The following is a 23,163-nucleotide window of genomic DNA, read 5'->3' as shown; positions in this document are numbered from 1 at the left end:
TGTCCTTCCAGCAGGTTCTCCCATCTCAGGCAAGGAACTCTGTAGTTCTACAGAGTGGTCCTTGGGTTCTTGGTCACCTCCCTGACCAAGCCCCTTCTTGTCTGGTTGCTCAGTTTGGTCGGACGGCCAGCTCCAGGAAAAGTCTGGATAGTTCCATATTCTTTCCATTTCCTAATGATGGACCTCACTGTGCTCTTGCGAACTTTCAACACGAGAAATTATTTTATACCCTTCCCTAGATCTATACCTCCTCACAATTCTATGTCGGAGTTCTACGGACAGTTCCTTGGACTTCATGGTGGAGTTTCTACTCTGACATGCACTGTCAACTGTGGGACCTTATATAGAAAGGTGTTTCTTTCTAAACTATGTACCACCTTTAGAGGCCACCTGTACAACTATGTACCACCTGTACAATGAATTGAATTGGCCACAGGTGACTCCAATCAAGTTCTAGAGACATCTCAAGGATGATCAAAGGAAATTGGATGCACCTGAGCTCAATTTGGAGTATCATAGCAAAGGGGTTGAATACTTATTGACTCAAGACATTTCAGCTTTTCATTTTTAATCACCTTGTAAAAAATTAGAAAAAAAAACTTCCACTTTAATATTATGGGGTATTATGTGTAAATGAGCGACAAAAAAAATCTCAATTTAATCCATTTTAAAATCAGGCTGTAACACAACAAAATGTGAAAAAAATGAAGGTGTGTGAATACTTTCTGAAGGCACTGTATCGTTTTTTGCCCCATCTCTCAATGGTGAAGAATCACTTTAAAAATTCTCAGATCCACATCCGGATCAGGATCTTTACCAAAATCTAATCATTTCGTCCTTGTCACATATTCAACCTCTCCACCAAATTTCGTCAGAATCCGTCCACAACGTTTTGAGATATCCTGTTCACAGTCTGTTAAACAGACAGGGGTGAAAACATCACCTCCATCAACCATTGGTGCTGGAGATACTAAAGTAATTTGTGGTGTACATGGTGCAACTACAATACGTGGGAAGTTCCACAAGGATTCGGGCTCCGATGATAATAAAACATGCAGAAATAAAAATAAACCAAAGGGAGTCATTGAGGCAGCAGACATCATTCATTTTCAATGGGTGGGTATTGCAAGCCAATGTTATGTACCTCATATCTGGAATAAAGTAAACTTAGCCAGGGTACTGGCACAACATATGACAATTACAAGTCGGCTCAAAAGTGTGTACTTTACCTCTGAACAATGCCGATTTACCTCCTTTACTTTGAGTTAAAATCCACATCAAATAAATCACTTGTTGAATGCACTCGCAATATGTTTCCTATTCAAGCTCTGGTCTCGGCACCTGAAATACGATCCAAGCTCCTCATCAAATTTTGGCTAGCACTAGGCCATAGAAAAGAAAAATGTGGCCACACCTCCAAAGGGCTGTTCTCTGGGCCACTGAAGGACTCGTACGAACTCTATGCAGTGCTCAGGCAGCCGGGGCATCGTTGCAATAGTGCACATTGGGAAATTAATCTGCAAGGGAAGGAGATGTGTTATATAACAGACAAGAAAACATCTAAAAATGCCCGTCCATATCCGTTCTGCACTCAAAACTAAACTAAAAACTAAAAAAACAGCAGCTTAAAAAAATCATTTTATTCATTGCTGTTCTTCATATTCTCAAATAATCTTTGTTAAAGATTTCATGACAAAAGCTCAAATGGTAAAAAGGTTATGGCCTGGACAGACACTCTGAAGCTCAACAGTAAATAAATAAACACGGAAGCGATTAAAAAAAAACTTGGTCGTCTGGTGAAGTGGAAGCAGTGGAAGGGCTGATGACGCTTTGCAACAATCGAGACAACACAATTTTGGGGAAGCAGGGAGTTTGAGAAGACAGAACGCATCCTTGCCTGGGGAGGGTAGAGGTCAAGCGTACAGTCGATGCAAGCAGACACACCAGGAAGCAAGACACGTGCATTGCCTTTGAAGCCCTCTGTCCCACCATCAATCATGGGCACAATGGAACTGGTGTCTAGCTGTCCATCCTTGTAAATGAGCAACGACACCTGGAGCAAGCACAAGCAGCATCACACGTGTGCTGTAATTTTTCTGCTCACATCCACAACTTAAGATCCATTCCCACTTTGAAAAATGATTTCAGGTCTTTTTTCTCAAGTAAAGATTTACAACATCCCTATTGCCAAAAACAATACCCACCCGAAAATATGCAAAAATATCTGAATCAACAAAAATTGACCCAAATTTACATTATTTTCCAGTAACTTATAATGTGATATGAGGTGTGTGTGTGTGTGTGTATGAGTGTGAGTGTGTGTGTATATGTATGTTGTTTTTGCCTGCTATCCCCACACGTGGGTGGGCCTCAGGAGATGTAACAGAGACCGACCAAGTCTCAAAGTATCCACCTCCTTTATGCCTAGGTCACACATAGGCGGATATTTTGGCGACTGCCGGCGATCAAGATTTTTCGGCGACTACTGGCGATTTCGGGTGGTCAAATATGGTCAGGCGGCAGTATGGCGACTGCAGGCGGCCACATTGCGACTGCATTGCGACGACGCCCCGAGTGGGATGGCGACTGTTGAAGATCGACGACGACTGCATTGCGGATGCACGGCGGCAGCGTGGCGGCAGTCTGGCGGCTAGATTACGACCGATGGCGGATCGCGGCGACTGCATTGGGGCCGGGTGTCGGTTTACTCCGACGTCCGCAAAAGACTGCAATAAGACCGCCGGCGATTGGAGACGATTCACACAACTTTTTAAATCTTTATTTCTCTATTTTACATTTCACTTTATTCATTTCAATGATGTGTGACATGAAGCATAAAGATGTTTGATGTACAATAAGAAAGTTAATAAAGATGTATCATTGTAATGTAATAATCAAACTTTTCTGCAGGGAGAGAGAATGGAAATAAAGTCCAAGAAATTATTTCCACTGGTCCCAAGTCCCATAAATAAAGTTTCCAAAGGACCAAAGTCCCAAAAATAAAGTTCCCAAAAGTCCCAAGTCCAAACAATAAAGCCATATCCTTGTCGGCACCACAGGACCTCACTCCACGGAGACCCTCACACCATCCTGTCTTGCTATGGAATCGTGGTATGTCGTAATGCAGTCGCCAGGCAGTCGTATCTGTGTCGCCAATGGCCGTAACTCGGCCGCCACTAGTCCTACTGCTGTCGTCGTCAGTCTCCCATAGCCGCAGGGGAGACGTGGCAGTTCTTCTGTAGTCGATACGCAGCCGCAACAGTGTCGGCCCGTAGTCGGGAAGATGCCGCAGGAAGGCCGTATGGCATTCGCATCTCTGCCGTGCCAGCTGGTGGGGCGATTGCGGAAGACTATGAGCGACTGGGTTGTGGCCGCTTTACGGTCTTATTACGGATACCGACGACAGCATGGCGGCTCCATCACGACAGCATGGCGGATTTTTTTCGATTGCGACTGAGCGCGCCGTTTTTAAACATTTTAAAAATTATTTTGCCCCTTTGCGGCTCTTGCCGACTGCAGCCGACCTGGGGAGGATAACCACGACTACAGGCGACCGTCCATTACGGTTTCATTACGATTGTCGGCGGGTGGTGGCGATTTTTTCAGTCGCCAGTAGTCGCCGACAAAACCGCCTATGTGTGACCTAGGCTTTAGTGTGTGTGTGTATGTGTGTGTGTGTATGTGTGTGTGTGTGTGTGTGTGTGTGTGTGTGTGTGTGTGTGTGTGTGTGTGTGTGTACGTGTGTTACGATGTTATGTCCGTGTGTTATGACTCGTAAACCGCTGTATTGAAAGAGTCGAAAACTGGTTGTGCACAGGAAGCTTTTAGGCAGTAAAAAAAAAAAAAAAGTATATAGTACAGCGCGACTCCCAGTGTGTAGGCGTACTACAAATAATAATCATAAAATGTGCCAATTCTGGCGGAACCAACCCGTCCGTAACCCTGACGGAACCAACCCGTCCGTAACCCTGACGGAACCAACCCGTCCGTAACCCTGGCGGAACCAACCCGTCCGTAACCGTGGCGGAACCAACCCGTCCGTAACCCTGGCGGAACCAACCCGTCCGTAACCCTGGCGGAACCAACCCGTCCGTAACCCTGGCGGAACCAACCCGTCCGTAACCCTGGCGGAACCAACCCGTCCGTAACCCTGGCGGAACCAACCCGTCCGTAACCCTGGCGGAACCAACCCGTCCGTAACCCTGGCGGAACCAACCCGTCCGTAACCCTGGCGGAACCAACCCGTCCGTAACCCTGGCGGAACCAACCCGTCCGCAACCCTGACGGAACCAACCCGTCCAGAACCCTGGCGGAACCAACCCGTCCGTAACCCTGGCGGAACCAACCCATCCGTAACCCTGGCGGAACCAACCCGTCCATAACCCTGGCGGAACCAACCCGTCCGTAATCCTGGCGGAACCAACCCATCCGTAACCCTGGCGGAACCAACCCGTCCGCAACCCTGGCGGAACCAACCCGTCCGTAACCCTGGCGGAACCAACCCGTCCATAACCCTGGCGGAACCAACCCGTCCGTAATCCTGGCGGAACCAACCCATCCGTAACCCTGGCGGAACCAACCCGTCCGCAACCCTGGCGGAACCAACCCGTCCGTAACCCTGGCGGAAACAACCCGTCCGTAACCCTGGCGGAACCAACCCGTCCGTAACCCTGGCGGAACCAACCCGTCCGTAACCCTGGCGGAACCAACCCGTCCGTAACCCTGGCGGAACCAACCCGTCCGTAACCCTGGCGGAACCAACCCGTCCGTAACCCTGGCGGAACCAACCCGTCCGTAACCCTGGCGGAACCAACCCGTCCGTAACCCTGGCGGAACCAACCCGTCCGTAACCCTGGCGGAACCAACCCGTCCGCAACCCTGACGGAACCAACCCGTCCAGAACCCTGGCGGAACCAACCCGTCCGTAACCCTGGCGGAACCAACCCGTCCATAACCCTGGCGGAACCAACCCGTCCGTAACCCTGGCGGAACCAACCCGTCCGTAACCCTGGCGGAACCAACCCGTCCGTAACCCTGGCGGAACCAACCCGTCCGTAACCCTGGCGGAACCAACCCGTCCGTAACCCTGGCGGAACCAACCCGTCCGTAACCCTGGCGGAACCAACCCGTCCGTAACCCTGGCGGAACCAACCCGTCCGTAACCCTGGCGGAACCAACCCGTCCGTAACCCTGGCGGAACCAACCCGTCCGTAACCCTAGGAGAACCAACCCGTCCGTAACCCTAGGAGAACCAACCCGTCCGTAACCCTGGCGGAACCAACCCGTCCGTAACCCTGGCGGAACCAACCCGTCCATAACCCTGGCGGAACCAACCCGTCCGTAACCCTGGCGGAACCAACCCGTCCGTAACCCTGGCGGAACCAACCCGTCCGTAACCCTGGCGGAACCAACCCGTCCGTAACCCTGGCGGAACCAACCCGTCCGTAACCCTGGCGGAACCAACCCATCCGTAGCCCTGGCGGAGCCAACCCTTCCGTAACCCTGGCAGAGCCAACCCGTCTGTAACCTTGATGGAACGGACCGACGGCCGGGCGTATGGGTGCATAGACGGACAACCCATAAACATAATGCCTCAGGTGACTGCGTCGGCAGAGGCATAAAAATGTTACCGAGATAGTGTTGTGGAAACCCCTTCACCTTACAAATTGGTAAGCAGTCATCAATTTGAAGGATTTTAAAAGTTTAAACACAAATTAAAATTCCACTAATTAAAAATAAAAACACCCAGTCTAGAAGAATTCATGTCATCAGGATTGCACAAACAAGGCAATGTCGTGGACCCTCATTTGTTGAGCAAGAAAGAAAAAAAAACGGAAACAAATGTATCATAACACCCGTGATCTTTGTTATGGTCCACACGTTTGTTAATTTGCGGTAATTTATCACGAAACGAGAACATACAACCACTGTTTAGCAGACTGCAATGTCACCGTGGGGGAATCAAACTCACCAGCATGCCATTAATCCACCGCCTCGCAAGGATGGAATCCAAGCCGCATACAACAACATGAAACTCTGCAGTGTAAAAAAGGGCAGTGGGTAGAGGAAGGTGAGGGAGGAAAAAGGGAGGGGTAGGGGTTGATAGAGGCAGAATGAGAAATGAAAGAACAAAAAGAAGGAATAATCACAGATGAAATTTTCCCAGGACGTGGGAGGAGATTGGTCACATGGAAGCTCATCATCACAATGCTCCTCATGGCTGGTCTATGAGTAGTCCGAACCTAGCCAAAACGTGGCTCAACGTGTTAGCTCTGATAACTCTGAAAAACTGATGTTGAAGTGGAAGATGTCGAGAATTCACTTCAACATCTTCGTGACCAAGGCGAGTGGATTCTCATCTCAAACGCCGGCTCTACCTGCTTGTAAGTTGAGCTTTTTTTAAATTATAAACTATAACTGATTTAAATCTACTGGATGAATCGTAACCTGCACCGATTTAGGAAACTTGCTGTTTCTAAGGACGTCGTAAAGGACACAAACAGCAGGCACAAAAAACGAATGTAACGTTTTAAATAAGGTGGTGTATAAGTTGCTGCATCAACTGTGGCAAACTTCCAAAAAGAATTTATATCACCTTTAAAATCTTTATTTTATTTCCATTGAATTGTATACTTGAATACTGGAGAACACAAATCGCCTTTTTGGCATTTTCAGAAACCTTTCCTTTAGCAATACTAGGACAAAAGAGTACGGCATTTTAAATCATCTCAACCAATCAGATTTGCTGCTCACAGACCCTGCCCATGTACTTTTTTGTCAAGACTGCACGGCGTAACGTGTTCAATGGAGTCTCTAGTTACTTTCACCACTGTAGATGTGTGGAGGTTGTTTTCACCCCTTTATGTTTTGTTACTTTTGTTTGTTGTGTTGTGTTGTGTTGTGTCTGTTAAAAAGTTGGATGGATTCAGGCAAAATTTGGTGGAGAGGTTAGTGCGTGACAAGGGCAAAAGGATTAGATTTTGGTGAAGATTCAAATCCGGATCAGATGCGATTGTGACTCTTCACCATTGAGTGATATTGCCAAAAACGATATGTGGAATGATATTTCAAAAAGTTGTGTTGGTTAGGTGACAAGAAGAAGCTGATTCGATTTTGGTTCAGGTACGAATCCAGATCCAGCCTAACAGTGGTATACAAAACATAAATTGTTCAGCCAGGCGGAGGTATGAGCTCTACCGTTAATGTATGCAATAGGTCAATTTTGATTGTTGATTTCTACCATATTGTTATTCATTTTCTGGAAAGTATTGCGTTACAAAATAATATACATGAGCAAGGCCTGTGAAACAAGCTGCCCCATTATTAGCCAGGAACCCTCGACAACACCAACACACACACACCAACACACACACACACACACTTTTATCACTGTGCCGTGTCACTCACCGATGTCCCCGCTTGGGTCTACGAATGGGAATGTGCAGCCTTGCCAAAGTGGAAAGGCTTGGAGGACAGAGAAGTGGACCGTTACCAGGAGAGGCTAGTGCACTGTCAACTTCAAATGATGAACCGATAAATTCCACATTCCTGTGCCATCTTCAGTCGAACGTCAGGAATTGATAGTACTTTCTCTGTATTTTCACCAGTTGATTACCAATCAGTTGCTATGAAACGCGATGCAGCCCTTCTCAATGGTCCCCACAATCGATCAGGCTTCGGTTTCGGATCATAGGGGCTACTGGGGTTTCATGGTGGTTACCCCATGAAACTTCGGATTCCTACTTGTCCCTTATTTACCAACCGATTGCTCTGAAACACGATACAGCCCTTCTACTTGATGGTCCGCTGGATCGCTGTCTTTTTATTTCGGATCAAAGGGCCTTCCAGGGGATCAGGGGGCTCCCATGGGTTCCCCCCAAATCAGCAAAGGTCTGAACTACAACTTCAAGAGATAACCTTAAGCCCACATGGGGCTATTTATTCAATACTTAACTCACATCCATTGAATCAATGCTCTTCTCGAACCTGAGTCTACAGAAAACTGATTTTCGAATTTCTCCCAAGCCTTTCCTGCATCACACAAAACAATTCAGCGTCATATTTCGGCTTTAGCTCAGGCAGGCCATGGGAAACCTGATGACAATAAGCCTCAATGTTATAAACCGACTTAAAATGCACCTGGTTAGACTCAGGATTACTTTTGATGGACAAGCAAAAAAGGCCAAAAAAATGTTTGGACAATTGAAGCAAACAAAATGTGGGAAAGTTCACCTAAACATTCTCGACAGCATTTCAGATGAAAGAATGCAACTCGAATAAAATTAAGATTAATCAACATATTTGCATGTACTTACGTCTGTAAAAACTTTCATCATAATCTTGGATCTTCTTAAAGTGACTGAGAGAAAAAATCAAGGATAAATCTATGGAAATAGATACTAATAGGGTCTTCTTTTGACACACAGCATGTTAAATAATGCCGCTGTATAATGACATGCAAAGCATTGTCGAGAGAGGAAACGTTACATTGCATCGTTATAATCTTTCACCCCGGCAGGCAGAGGCAAAGAAACTACAAGAGGCAGCGAACGTGTTGCACGACATCTTGCCCCTTCTCCGTGCACAAATAAGATTGTTTTTGGCCTTGCTGCATCGGTCAAAGGATACGGTACCACATTGCAACCAGGAACGCGGTTGTTAATAAACTCTGCCGCCACGTTGGCTTTTGGACGTCCAACATCCCTGGGGCTGAGACGAAGCATCGTACAGGATTAGAAAAACATCATGATATAATACATCCGCAGTACAACACTAAAAGCGAATAGGTTTCAAATAAAAGTATACACACTGGACTCTACGCCATCAAATGTCAAAACCCATGTAATTATGCTTTATCAAGATTCCCACCTCTGCTGCACATGAACTGATGTTTCCCCTTATAATCGAGACCAATTCCAAATGGAACAACAATAGCATTGAATCCTCAGTCTGGGTTAAAATTAACAAATTTTCATTCAAACTGAATGCAAATCACAAACTATTAGAATTAAATATGTAAAGAAATCCTCTATTCTAATGTGAAAAATGAAAAAGAAATAAATGTTCAGCAAAACATGTATGTTCCATCTAAACATGAAATTACCATCCTTAAGTGTTTGTGTACAATTTTTAGGAGAACATTACTCCTCACTTCCTCCCTTCCTCAACATGGACTTGTCTGTAATCACCCACTCCAACTCTTCTTTTATAGACCACTTACTGCACTAAGCCACAAAATATCCCATCACACCTGCATGTGCATACCTGCTGGCAAAACAAAGCTATCCCCACTCTCAAAAATAAATAAACAAGACGACGTCATGCGGAGCACGATACTTGCAAAATACGCACCCCCTCCCCAAGAAAAAAAATTCCATTGATACAGCAAATTGTCCATTTCATCAAGATTAAAATTGACAATCTTGATCAAAGCTCGGGTCAATAGGAAGAAAAGTGACGATTTTTCAGATGAAAAATGATGATTTTGGAAGGTTGACCTTTGACCTTTTGACCTCAAAAATAGTTGGCTTCCCCATTTAGTGACTCAATGTGCAAATACTGTTCAATTTTCAAGTCAATCGGATGAAAATTGATGGTTTTTCAGATAAAAAGTGATGATTTTGGAGGTTTGACCTTGAGTTGACCTTTGACCTTTTCCCCTCAAAAATAGTATGTTTCCCAATTTAGTGACTTGATATACAAATGCTATTCAATTTTCAAGTCAATCGGATTTAAAATGGTGATTTTAGAAATTTGACCTCCAGATGACCTTTGACCTTTGACCTCAAAATCAACAATTGGGATGACTTGTACAACGTGGTGAAGTTTCGTGACGATCGGTTTAGAATTGTGACCTGTAGGCCAGTGACAAACAGACAGACAGACAGAACCACAAATGGAACCGACCGATATATTTGAAAAATCTTCGATTTTGCAAGTAATAAAAAGGGGGGGGGGGGGGGGAATATAACTTTGTAACCAAAGAGGATATGAAAACAATATTAGTGCAAAATAGCTTACTACACAATATCGTGTTTACTCCTCCAGGTCCCTGGGAGTGTATTTTTATTTGTTCAATATTAACTGAGAAGCGATGATGATGTTTGCAAAAGCAGGAGCAGTGAATATTCTTTATTCTCATATCAATCTCCAACTGTATATCTCCATAACCATTCAGCGTAGAGACTAGGTTTGTGTTCAAAATGTTAACGTGTGTCGTGAAATTGTGTCTAAGTCTGAACCCAGGTGTCATGCGACTTCTGTCCACTGCGCGGCAGTTATAAAGATCTCAGACATCCGGCGCAGCGATCATACCTGTGACATTTATTGTATGTTACGTAGGTGCATAATTAGATGGTACGTATAACCACTTTGTTCAAGGCTTGCTTGTGTTCGATTGTACACCCATTACTGATCCAGATGAATGCTGAATATTGATATGATGTTCGCTGGTTTTTTATATTTTATTGCTAGGGATCTATTTCGATTAAATTCACGAACTGAGCCAATGTTGTAACTCTGGTTTTTACAACGACGTGCACGACAACCGAAACGTTACCCATGTGTTTTGGCGAGCCTTCACAAAGTAGAATTACCCTACATGTCACAATGTTTGAACCAACCATCCAGCGGGATATATACATAAGGGATATGGAATAATCCGATCAACAAATGCTGAAGTATTAATTTTTTTGCTCCAAATTTTATCATATTTTTTGTAAATATTGGAGTAAATACTAGGATGTACTATATGTGTTTGGACTGTAGCGAAAATCTTGATTTCTACATCTCTGACACAAAAAAATTGAATAGCCTGGGGCTGTAATACTGATTGATACAAAGAGTTTCAATCATTCAGCCTCTTGTCCGAAGCTGGCACAAACCTGAATGTGACCAGCTTGTGGATGCAAGACATTAACGTTTGACAAAACAACTACAACAAGAAAAAGAGCAATCAGAGATTGCAAACCCTCGCCAGGATGTATTTTCAGTGGTTTTAAAGCCTTTGTGTTAAAACAAATATGGCGGCCGAACCACGTGACCAATGACGTAATCATTATTACTTTTTTTCTCCACCAATTTATGCCTACATGACGTTCAATAAATTTCATCTTGATCAGATGAAGTTTTGTACTTCGTCGAATTATGACGTCATAATGGAAGGACCGATGACATCATCATTAACATATTTTATTCCCCATGGAGAGTTCTTTCCAATGAGCCCTGTCTCAATTTTTTATATTCAGCGCTTTCTGAGATATAGAGGTGCAAAATATTTGGATGTTTCCAAGATGGCGGCCGAACCGCGTCACCTATGACATCATAATTATCATTAAAAATTTATACAGGTGGAGTTGCACCTATGGTGAAAATTCCCTGTCAATCGGACCAACGGTTGCAGAGAAAATCATATTTATTCTGTGCGGACAAACAAACAGACAAACAAACAGACATGAAAAATCGGTCAGAGACCGAGGACTTGCCGGACTTTACGTTTTTATCGACCATTTAGGACAAATATGGCGGCTGAACCGCGTGATAGATGACGTCATCATTAACATATTTTATTCCCCATGGAGAGTTCTTTACAATGAGCCATGTCTCAATTTTTTCTATTCAGCACTTTCGGAGATATGGAGGTGCAAAGATTTTCGGTTTTTCCAAGATGGCGGCCGAACCACGTGACCGATGACGTCATAAATTGGGCACAGTCTATTCCAGGGCAAGACGAATATGTGTGCAAAGTTTGGCGATTCTCCGTGCAACGGTGTAGACGCAGTGCTGCAAACAGACAGACAAACAGATGAAAAATCGGTCAGAGACCGAGGACTTGCCGGAATGTACTTTTTTATCGGCCATTTAGAACAAATATGGCGGCTGAACCGCGTGATAGATGACGTCATCATTAACATATTTTATTCCCCATGGAGAGTTCTTTACAATGAGCCATGTCTCAATTTTTTCTGTTCAGCACTTTTGGAGATATAGTGGTGCAAAGTTTTGCCGTTTTTCCAAGATGGCGGCCGACCACGTGACATACGACATCATCATTAACATATTTTATTCCCCATGGAGTTCTTTACAATGAGCCATGTCTCAATATTTTCTGTTCAGCACTTTTGGAGATATAGTGGTGCAAAGTTTTGCCGTTTTTCCAAGATGGCGGCCGACCACGTGACTGATGTCATCATTAACACATTTTATTCCCCATGGAGAGTTCTTTACAATGAGCCATGTCTCAATTTTTTCTGTTCAGTACTTTCGGAGATATAGCGGTGCAAATTTTTTCGGTTTTTCCAAGATGGCGGCCGAACCACGTGACCGATGACGTCATCAATTGGGCACAGTCTATTCCAGGGCAAGACCAATATGTGTGCAAAGTTTGGCGATTCTACGTGCAACGGTGGAGACGCAGTGCTGCAAACAGACAAACAGACAAACAGACAGACAGACGAAAAATCGGTCAGAGACCGAGGACTTGCCGGAATGTCCTTTTTTAATCGGCCATTTAGGACAAATATGGCGGCCGAACCACGTGACCGATGAGGTCATCATTAACATATTTTATTCCCCATGGAGATTTCTTTGCAATGAGCCATGTCTCAATTTTTTCTATTCAGCACTTTTGGAGATATAGTGGTGCAAAGTTTTCCCGTTTTTCCAAGATGGCGGCCGAACCACGTGACCGATGGTATCATCATTAACATATTTTATTCCCCATGGAGATTTCTTTGCAATGAGCCATGTCTCAATTTTTTCTATTCAGCACTTTTGGAGATATGGAGGTGCTAAGTTTTTCGGTTTTTCCAAGATGGCGGCCGAACCACGTGACCTATGACGTCATCATTAACATATTTTATTCCACATGGAGAGTTCTTTACAATGAGCCATGTCTCAATTTTTTCTGTTCAGCACTTTTGGAGATATAGTGGCGCAACATTTTTCGGTTTTTCCAAGATGGCGGCCGAACCACGTGACCTATGACATCATCATTAACATGTTTTATTCCCAATGGAGAGTTCTTTACAATGAGCCATGTCTCAATTTTTTCTATTCAGTACTTTCGGAGATATGGAGGTGCAAATTTTCTTCGGTTTTTCCAAGATGGCGGCCGAACCACGTGACCGATGGCGTCATCATTTACATATTTTATTCCCCATGGAGAGTTCTTTACAATGAGCCATGTCTCAATTTTTTCTGTTCAGCACTTTTGGAGATATAGTGGTGCAAAGTTTTGCCGTTTTTCCCAAGATGGCGGCCGACCACGTGACATATGACATCATCATTAACATATTTTATTCCCCATGGAGCGTTCTTTACAATGAGCCATGTCTCAATTTTTTCTGTTCAGCACTTTTGGAGATTTCGTGGTGCAAAGTTTTGCCGTTTTTCCAAGATGGCGGCCGACCACGTGACTGATGACGTCATCATTAACATATTTTATTCCCCATGGAGAGTTCTTTACAATGAGCCATGTCTCAATTTTTTCTGTTCAGCACTTTTGGAGATATAGTGGTGCAAAGTTTTGCCGTTTTTTCAAAAATGGCGGCCGACCACGTGACATATGACGTCATCATTAACATATTTTATTCCCCATTGAGAGTTCTTTACAATGAGCCATGTCTCCATTTTTTCTGTTCAGCACTTTTGGAGATATAGTGGCGCAACGTTTTGCCGTTTTTCCAAGATGGCGACCGAACCACGTGACCGATGACGTCATCATTAACATTTTATTCCCCATGGAGAGTTGTTTACAATGAGCCATGTCTCAATTTTTTCTGTTCAGCACTTTTGGAGATATAGTGGTGCAAAGTTTTGCCGTTTTTCCAAGATGGCGGCCGAACCACGTGACTGATGACATCATCATTAACATATTTTATTCCCCATGGAGAGTTCTTTACAATGAGCCATGTCTCAATTTTTTCTGTTCAGCACTTTTGGAGATTTTGTGGTGCAAAGTTTTGCCGTTTTTCCAAGATGGCGGCCGACCACGTGACTGATGACGTCATCATTAACATATTTTATTCCCCATGGAGAGTTCTTTACAATGAGCCATGTCTCAATTATTTCTGTTCAGCACTTTTGGAGATATAGTGGTGCAAAGTTTTGCCGTTTTTCCAAGATGGCGGCCGACCACGTGACATATGATGGCATCATTAACATATTTTATTCCCCATGGAGAGTTCTTTCCAATGAGCCATGTCTCAATTTTTTCTGTTCAGCACTTTTGGAGATATAGTGGCGCAACGTTTTGCCGTTTTTCCAAGATGGCGGCCGAACCACGTGACCGATGGTATCATCATTAACATATTTTATTCCCCATGGAGATTTCTTTGCAATGAGCCATGTCTCAATTTTTTCTATTCAGCACTTTTGGAGATATGGAGGTGCTAAGTTTTTCGGTTTTTCCAAGATGGCGGCCGAACCACGTGACCTATGACGTCATCATTAACATATTTTATTCCACATGGAGAGTTCTTTACAATGAGCCATGTCTCAATTTTTTCTGTTCAGCACTTTTGGAGATATAGTGGCGCAACATTTTTCGGTTTTTCCAAGATGGCGGCCGAACCACGTGACCTATGACATCATCATTAACATGTTTTATTCCCAATGGAGAGTTCTTTACAATGAGCCATGTCTCAATTTTTTCTATTCAGTACTTTCGGAGATATGGAGGTGCAAATTTTCTTCGGTTTTCCCAAGATGGCGGCCGAACCACGTGACCGATGGCGTCATCATTTACATATTTTATTCCCCATGGAGAGTTCTTTACAATGAGCCATGTCTCAATTTTTTCTGTTCAGCACTTTTGGAGATATAGTGGTGCAAAGTTTTGCCGTTTTTTCCAAGATGGCGGCCGACCACGTGACATATGACATCATCATTAACATATTTTATTCCCCATGGAGCGTTCTTTACAATGAGCCATGTCTCAATTTTTTCTGTTCAGCACTTTTGGAGATTTCGTGGTGCAAAGTTTTGCCGTTTTTCCAAGATGGCGGCCGACCACGTGACTGACGACGTCATCATTAACATATTTTATTCCCCATGGAGAGTTCTTTACAATGAGCCATGTCTCAATTTTTTCTGTTCAGCACTTTTGGAGATATAGTGGTGCAAAGTTTTGCCGTTTTTTCAAAAATGGCGGCCGACCACGTGACATATGACGTCATCATTAACATATTTTATTCCCCATTGAGAGTTCTTTACAATGAGCCATGTCTCAATTTTTTCTGTTCAGCACTTTTGGAGATATAGTGGCGCAACGTTTTGCCGTTTTTCCAAGATGGCGACCGAACCACGTGACCGATGACGTCATCATTAACATTTTATTCCCCATGGAGAGTTGTTTACAATGAGCCATGTCTCAATTTTTTCTGTTCAGCACTTTTGGAGATATAGTGGTGCAAAGTTTTGCCGTTTTTCCAAGATGGCGGCCGAACCACGTGACTGATGACATCATCATTAACATATTTTATTCCCCATGGAGAGTTCTTTACAATGAGCCATGTCTCAATTTTTTCTGTTCAGCACTTTTGGAGATTTTGTGGTGCAAAGTTTTGCCGTTTTTCCAAGATGGCGGCCGACCACGTGACTGATGACGTCATCATTAACATATTTTATTCCCCATGGAGAGTTCTTTACAATGAGCCATGTCTCAATTATTTCTGTTCAGCACTTTTGGGGATATAGTGGTGCAAAGTTTTGCCGTTTTTCCAAGATGGCGGCCGACCACGTGACATATGATGGCATCATTAACATATTTTATTCCCCATGGAGAGTTCTTTCCAATGAGCCATGTCTCAATTTTTTCTGTTCAGCACTTTTGGAGATATAGTGGCGCAACGTTTTGCCGTTTTTCCAAGATGGCGACCGAACCACGTGACTGATGACGTCATCATTTACATATTTTATTCCCCATGGAGAGTTCTTTCCAATGAGCCATGTCTCAATTTTTTCTGTTCAGCACTTTTGGAGATATAGTGGCGCAACCTTTTTGCCGTTTTTCCAAGATGGCGACCGAACCACGTGACTGATGACGTCATCATTTACATATTTTATTCCGCATGGAGAGTTCTTTCCAATGAGCCATGTCTCAATTTTATCTGTTCAGTACTTTCGGAGATATAGAGGTGCAAATTTATTCGGTTTTTCCAAGATGGCGGCCGAACCACGTCACCGATGACGTCATCATTGAGGCACAGTATATTAGAGGGCAAGACCATTATGTGTGCAAAGTTTGGCGATTCTCCGTGCAACGGTGTAGACGCAGTGCTGCAAACAGACAAACAGACAGACAAACAGACAGACAGATGAAAAATCGGTCAGAGACCGAGGACTTGCCGGAATGTACTTTTTTATCGGCCATTTAGGACAAATATGGCGGCCGAACCACGTGACCGATGACGTCATCATTAACATATTTTATTCCCCATGGAGAGTTCTTTACAATGAGCCATGTCTCAATTTTTTCTATTCAGCACTTTTGGAGATGTGGAGGTGCAGAGGTTTTCGGTTTTTCCAAGATGGCGGCCGATCCACGTGACCAATGACATCATCATTAACATATTTTATTCCCCATGGAGAGTTCTTTACAATGAGCCATGTCTCAATTTTTTCTATTCAGCACTTTCGGAGATATGGAGGTGCTAAATTTTTCGGTTTTTCCAAGATGGCGGCCGACCACGTGACATATGACGTCATCATTAACATATTTTATTCCCCATGGAGAGTTCTTTACAATGAGCCATGTCTCAATTTTTTCTGTTCAGCACTTTTGGAGATATAGTGGCGCAACGTTTTGCCGTTTTTCCAAGATGGCGACCGAACCACGTGACTGATGACATCATCATTTACATATTTTATTCCCCATGGAGAGTTCTTTACAATGAGCCATGTCTCAATTTTTTCTGTTCAGTACTTTCGGAGATATAGAGGTGCAAAGTTTTTCGGTTTTTCCAAGATGGCGGCCGAACCACGTCACCGATGACGTCATCAATTGGGCACAGTCTATTCCAGGGCAAGACCCATATGTGTGCAAAGTTTGGCGATTCTACGTGCAACGGTGTAGACGCAGTGCTGCAAACAGACAAACAGACAAACAGACAGACAGACAGACAGACAGATAAAAATCGGTCAGAGACCGAGGACTTGCCGGAATTTACTTTATTATCGGCCATTTAGGACAAATATGGCGGCCGAACCACGTGACCGATGATGTCATCATTAACATATTTTATTCCCCGTGGAGAGTTCTTTACAATGAGCCATGTCTCAATGTTTTCTATTCAGCACTTCCGAACATATGGAGGTGCAAAATTTTTCGGTTTTTCCAAGATGGCGGCCGAACCACGTGACTGATGACGTCATCATTAACATATTTTATTCCCCATGGAGAGTTCTTTACAATGAGCCATACCTCAATTTTTTCTATTCAGGACTTTTGGAGATGTGGAGGTGCAGAGTTTTTCGGTTTTTCCAAGATGGCGGCCGAACCACGTGACCGATGACATCATCATTAACATATTTTGTTCCCCATGGAGAGTTCTTTACAATGAGCCATGTCTCAATTTTTTTCTATTCAGCACTTTCGGAGATATGGAGGTGCTAAGTTTTTCGGTTTTTCCGAGATGGCGGCCGACCACGTGACTGATGACGTCATCATTAACATATTTTATTCCCCATGGAGAGTTCTTTACAATGAGCCATGTCTCAATTTTTTCTGTTCAGCACTTTTGGAGATATAGTGGTGCAAATTTTTGCCGTTTTTCCAAGATGGCGGCCGACCACGTGACATATGACGTCATCATTAACATATTTTATTCCCCATGGAGAGTTCTTTACAATGAGCCATGTCTCAATTTTTTCTGTTCAGCACTTTTGGAGATATAGTGGCGCAACGTTTTGCCGTTTTTCCAAGATGGCGCCCGAACCACGTGACTGATGACGTCATCATTTACATATTTTATTCCCCATGGAGAGTTCTTTACAATGAGCCATGTCTCAATTTTTTCTGTTCAGCACTTTTGGAGATATAGTGGTGCAAAGTTTTGCCGTTTTTCCAAGATGGCGGTCGAACCACGTGACCGATGACGTCATCATTAACATATTTTATTCCCCATGGAGAATTATTTACAATGAGCCATGTCTCGATTTTGTCTGTTAATTACTTTTGGAGATATAGAGGTGCAACGTTTTTCGGTTTTTCCAAGATGGCGGCCGAACCACGTGACCGATGACGTCATCGTTTGGGCACAATATATTAGAGGGCAAGACAAATACGTGTGCAAAGTTTGGCGATTCTACGTGCAACGGTGTAGACGTAGTGCTGCAAACAGACAAACAGACAGACAAACAGACAAACAGACAGATGAAAAATCGGTCAGAGACCGAGGACTTGCCGGAATGTACTTTTTTATCGGCCATTTAGGACAAATATGGCGGCCGAACCACGTGACCGATGACGTCATCATTAACATATATTATTCCCCATGGAGAGTTCTTTACAATGAGCCATGTCTCAATTGTTTCTATTCAGCACTTTCAGAGATATGGAGGTGCAAAGTTTTTCGGTTTTTTCAAGATGGCGGCCGAACCACGTGACCTATGATGTCATCATGAACATATTTTATTCCCCATGGAGAGTTCTTTACAATGAGCCATGTCTCAATTTTTTCTATTCAGCACTTTTGGAGATATGGAGGTGCAAAGTTTTTCGGTTTTTCCAAGATGGCGGTCGAACCACGTGACTGATGACGTCATCATTTACATATTTTATTCCCCATGGAGAGTTCTTTACAATGAGCCATGCCTCAATTTTTTATATTCAGGACTTTTGGAGATGTGGAGGTGCAGAGTTTTTCGGTTTTTCCAAGATGGCGGCCGAACCACGTGACCGATGACATCATCATTAACATATTTTATTCCCCATGTAGAGTTCTTTACAATGAGCCATGTCTCAATTTTTTCTATTCAGCACTTTCGGAGATATGGAGGTGCTAGGTTTTTCGGTTTTTCCAAGATGGCGGCCGACCACGTGACTGATGACGTCATCATTAACATATTTTATTCCCCATGGAGAGTTCTTTACAATGAGCCATGTCTCAATTTTTTCTGTTCAGCACTTTTGGAGATATAGTGGCGCAACGTTTTGCCGTTTTTCCAAGATGGCGACCGAACCACGTAACTGATGACGTCATCATTTACATATTTTATTCCCCATGGAGAGTTCTTTACAATGAGCCATGTCTCAATGTTTTCTGTTCAGTACTTTCGGAGATATAGAGGTGCAAAGGTTTTCGGTTTTTCCAAGATGGCGGCCGAACCACGTCACCGATGACGTCATCAATTGGGCACAGTCTATTCCAGGGCAAGACCAATAAGTGTGCAAAGTTTGGCGATTCTACGTGCAACGGTGTAGACGCAGTGCTGCAAACAGACAGACAGACAAACAGACAAACAAACAAATGAAAAATCGGTCAGAGACCGAGGACTTGCCGGAATGTACTTTTTTATCGGCCATTTAGGCCAAATATGGCGGCCGAACCATGTGACCGATGACGTCATCATTAACATATATTATTCCCCATGGAGAGTTCTTTACAATGAGTCATGTCTCAATTTTTTCTATTCAGCACTTTCGGAGATATGGAGGTGCTAGGTTTTTCCAAGATGGCGGCTAACCCACGTGACCGATGACGTCATTATTAACATATTTTATTCCCCATGGAGAGTTCATTACAATGAGCCATGTCTCAATTTTTTCTATTCAGCACTTTCGGAGATATGGAGGTGCTAGGTTTTTCCAAGATGGCGGCTAAACCACGTGACCGATGACGTCATTATTAACATATTGTATTCCCCATGGAGAGTTCTTTACAATGAGTCATGTCTCAATTTTTTCTATTCAGCACTTTCAGAGATATGGAGGTGTTAGGTTTTTCGGTTTTTCCAAGATGGCGGCCGAACCACGTGACATATGACGTCATCATTAACAAATTTTATTCCCCATGGAGAGTTCTTTACAATGAGCCATGTCTCAATTTTTTCTGTTCAGCACTTTTGGAGATATAGTGGTGCAAATTTTTTGCCGTTTTTCCAAGATGGCGGCCGACCACGTGACATATGACATCATCATTTACATATTTTATTCCCCATGGAGAGTTCTTTACAATGAGCCATGTCTCAATTTTTTCTGTTCAGCACTTTCGGAGATATAGAGGTGCAAAGTTTTTCCAAGATGGCGGCCGAACCACGTGACTGATGACGTCATCATTAACATATTTGATTCCCCATGGAGAGTTCTTTACAATGAGCCATGTCTCAATTTTTTTGGTTCAGTACTTTTGGAAATATGGAGGTGCAAATTTTTTCGGTTTTTCCAAGATGGCGGCCGAACCACGCGACTGATGACGTCATCATTAACATCTTTTATTCCCCATGGAGAGTTCTTCACAATGAGCCATGTCTCAATTTTTTCTGTTCAGCACTTTGAGATATCGAGGTGCAAATTTTTTCGGTTTTTCCAAGATGGTGGCCGAACCACGTGACCGATGACGTCATCATTTGGGCACAGTATATTAGAGGGCAAGACCAATATGTGTGCTAAGTTTGGCGATTCTACGTGCAACGGTGTAGACGCAGTGCTGCAAACAGACAAACAGACAAACAGACAAACAGACAAACAGACAAATGAAAAATCGGTCAGAGACCGAGGACTTGCCGGAATGTACTTTTTTATCGGCCATTTAGGACAAATATGGCGGCCAAACCACGTGACCGATGAAGTCATCATTACTTGTTTTCTAAACTAATTTATTCCTTGATGATGCTCAAGAAATTTCATCTTGATCGGATGAAGTTTTGTACTTGGCGAATTATGACGTCATAATGGAGGAACCTATGACATCATCATTAACATATTTTATTCCCCATGGAGAGTTCTTTACAATGAGCCATGTCTCAATTTTTTCTATTCAGGACGTTTGGAGATGTGGAGGTGCAAAGTTTTTCGGTTTTTCCAAGATGGCGGCCGAACCACGTGACCGATGACGTCATCATTAACATATTTCATTCCCCATGGAGAGTTCTTTAGAATGAGCCATGTCTCAATTTTTTCTATTCAGCACTTTCGGAGGTATGGAGGTGCTAGTTTTGCCATTTTCCAAGATGGCGGCTGAACCACGTGACTGATGACGTCATCATTAACATATTTTATTCCCCATGGAGAGTTCTTTCCAATGAGCCATGTCGCAATTCTTTCTATTCAGCACTTTTGGAGATGCAAATTTTTTCGGTTTTTCCAAGATGGCGGCCGATCCACGTGACTGATGACGTCATCATTAACATATTTCATTCCACATGGAGAGTTCTTTACATTGAGCCATGTCGCAATTTTTTTCTGTTCAGCACTTTTGGAGATAGATGATGCAAAGTTTTTCGGTTTTTCCAAGATGGCGGCCGAACCACGTAACGTATGACGTCATCATTAACATATTTTATTCCACATGGAGAGTTCTTTACAATGAGCCATGTCTCAATTTTTTCTATTCAGCACTTTCGGAGATATGGAGGGTGCAAAAAAAATATTCTGCACCATTGGGAGATGGGGCCAAAAACGATGCACAGCAGGATATCTCATAAAGTTGTGGACAGATTCGGACGAAACTTGGTGGACAGGTTGGGTGTGACAAGGCAGAATCGATGTGATTTTGGTGAAGATGTGGACATGGATTCGGCTACAAGAATTATTTAATTTCCTCAGTGATTCTTCACCATTGAGAGATCAAACCAAAAGCGATATATAACATGATATTAAAAAAATTATGGATGAGTTATGACTAAACTAGGTGGATGAGTCGGTTCGGTGACAGGAACAAGCCGATTCGATTTTGGTTCAGGTCCGAATCCAGATCTGGTCTATCGGTGCATACAAACATAAACTGCTTAGCCTGGCGGGGGCGTTGTTCCAAGTGCCGTTCTCGTTCATCATATTTTGGATAACGCAGCCTCGGGCTCTGGCATTATACATGGAAAAGCAAATCGATTACACCCCGCCCCGGACGAGGCAAAACGCTGGTGCACGTGACCGTGACGCCGGAAATGACGTTGCTGACACCATCCAGTCGTAGCTATGGTGACGCCGGAAATGACGTTGCTGACACCATCCAGTCGTAGCTATGGTGACGCCGGAAAGGACGTTACTGAGACACTCGGTCTTAACCCTGGTGGAGCTCCGTACTAAAGCACGCGAGGAAATTGTGAGACTGAGATTTTATATACACATTCACCTTAGAAAAGCTTTTTTTATACACATTCACTTCATTCAGAAGTTCAAAAAGATGCGATTACAAATCTTCCCTCACCCTCCCCACAACCCCTCCACCCTCTCCCCCCCCCCCTCCCCCACACGCCGCTTGGTCACTTGCATGATATTTAGCCATATTTACCCATATTTACTGGCATAACATTCACTCATAATTCATATTTACCCATAAATTATATTCACCCATAAATCATATTTACCCCTGCTATCGAAGGTGGGTGAAGGATGTGTTATGTGTCTGTGTCTGTGTTACCCATGTCTGTTTGTCTGTTTGTCTGTGAACAAGATATCTCAAAAAGTTGTGGGCGGATTTGGACGGAATCTGTCGGAGAGGTAGCATATGTCATATATGACAAGGACGAAATGATTCGATTTTGGTGAAGATCCGGACCCGGCTGCTATCATTTTTTAAGTGATTCTTCACCATTGGGAGATAGGGCCAAAAACGATACATAGCGGGATATCTCAAAATGTTGTGGACAGATTTGGACGAAACTTGGTGGACTGGTTGGGTGTCTGACAAGAAAGAAGTGATTCAATTTTGATGACGTTTCGAATCCGGATCCGGATCAGATAATTTTAAAGTGATTTTTCACCATTGAGTTGTCGGGCTAAAATCGATATATAACACGATATCTCATTGCCCGCCGATGTCACTCGATCCGAAGTATTATTTGTGCACATTTACCTCAGAAGTGCATTTGTACACAATGCACGCGGTGCAGCATCAGCGGACGCCAAAGGATATGTTGTCCATCGCCCCCTCCCAATACAGTGTCTATGAGCTGCACGGCGGTATTGCCGGGCGTCGAAGGCCGAAGGTGCCCCGGCAATGC

The 23,163-nt window shown here is 43.6% G+C and overlaps 1 protein-coding gene across 5 annotated transcripts in view; it reads right to left on the bottom strand.

The window, feature by feature from the left end:
- Positions 1 to 23,163, bottom strand: part of UBA3 (ubiquitin like modifier activating enzyme 3) — a 100,016-nt gene that overhangs the window by 12,582 nt on the left and 64,271 nt on the right. For all 5 annotated transcript variants that reach the window (XM_078768608.1, XM_078768610.1, XM_078768612.1 and 2 more), the window contains 5 exons: positions 8,629 to 8,709; positions 8,316 to 8,359; positions 5,972 to 6,036; positions 1,898 to 2,053; positions 1,415 to 1,517 (listed from right to left, as the gene is read on the bottom strand). In XM_078768608.1, the coding sequence (XP_078624734.1) occupies positions 1,415 to 1,517; positions 1,898 to 2,053; positions 5,972 to 6,036; positions 8,316 to 8,359; positions 8,629 to 8,709 (449 nt within the window). The remainder of the gene's footprint in view (positions 1 to 1,414; positions 1,518 to 1,897; positions 2,054 to 5,971; positions 6,037 to 8,315; positions 8,360 to 8,628; positions 8,710 to 23,163) is intronic.

Source organism: Myxine glutinosa, assembly GCF_964187855.1.
Source record: "Myxine glutinosa chromosome 12 unlocalized genomic scaffold, kmMyxGlut1.1 SUPER_12_unloc_1, whole genome shotgun sequence".
NCBI classification, from domain to species: domain Eukaryota; kingdom Metazoa; phylum Chordata; class Myxini; order Myxiniformes; family Myxinidae; genus Myxine; species Myxine glutinosa.
Note: the sequence above shows the minus strand (reverse complement) of the source record. Positions and strands in the feature narration are given on the sequence as shown.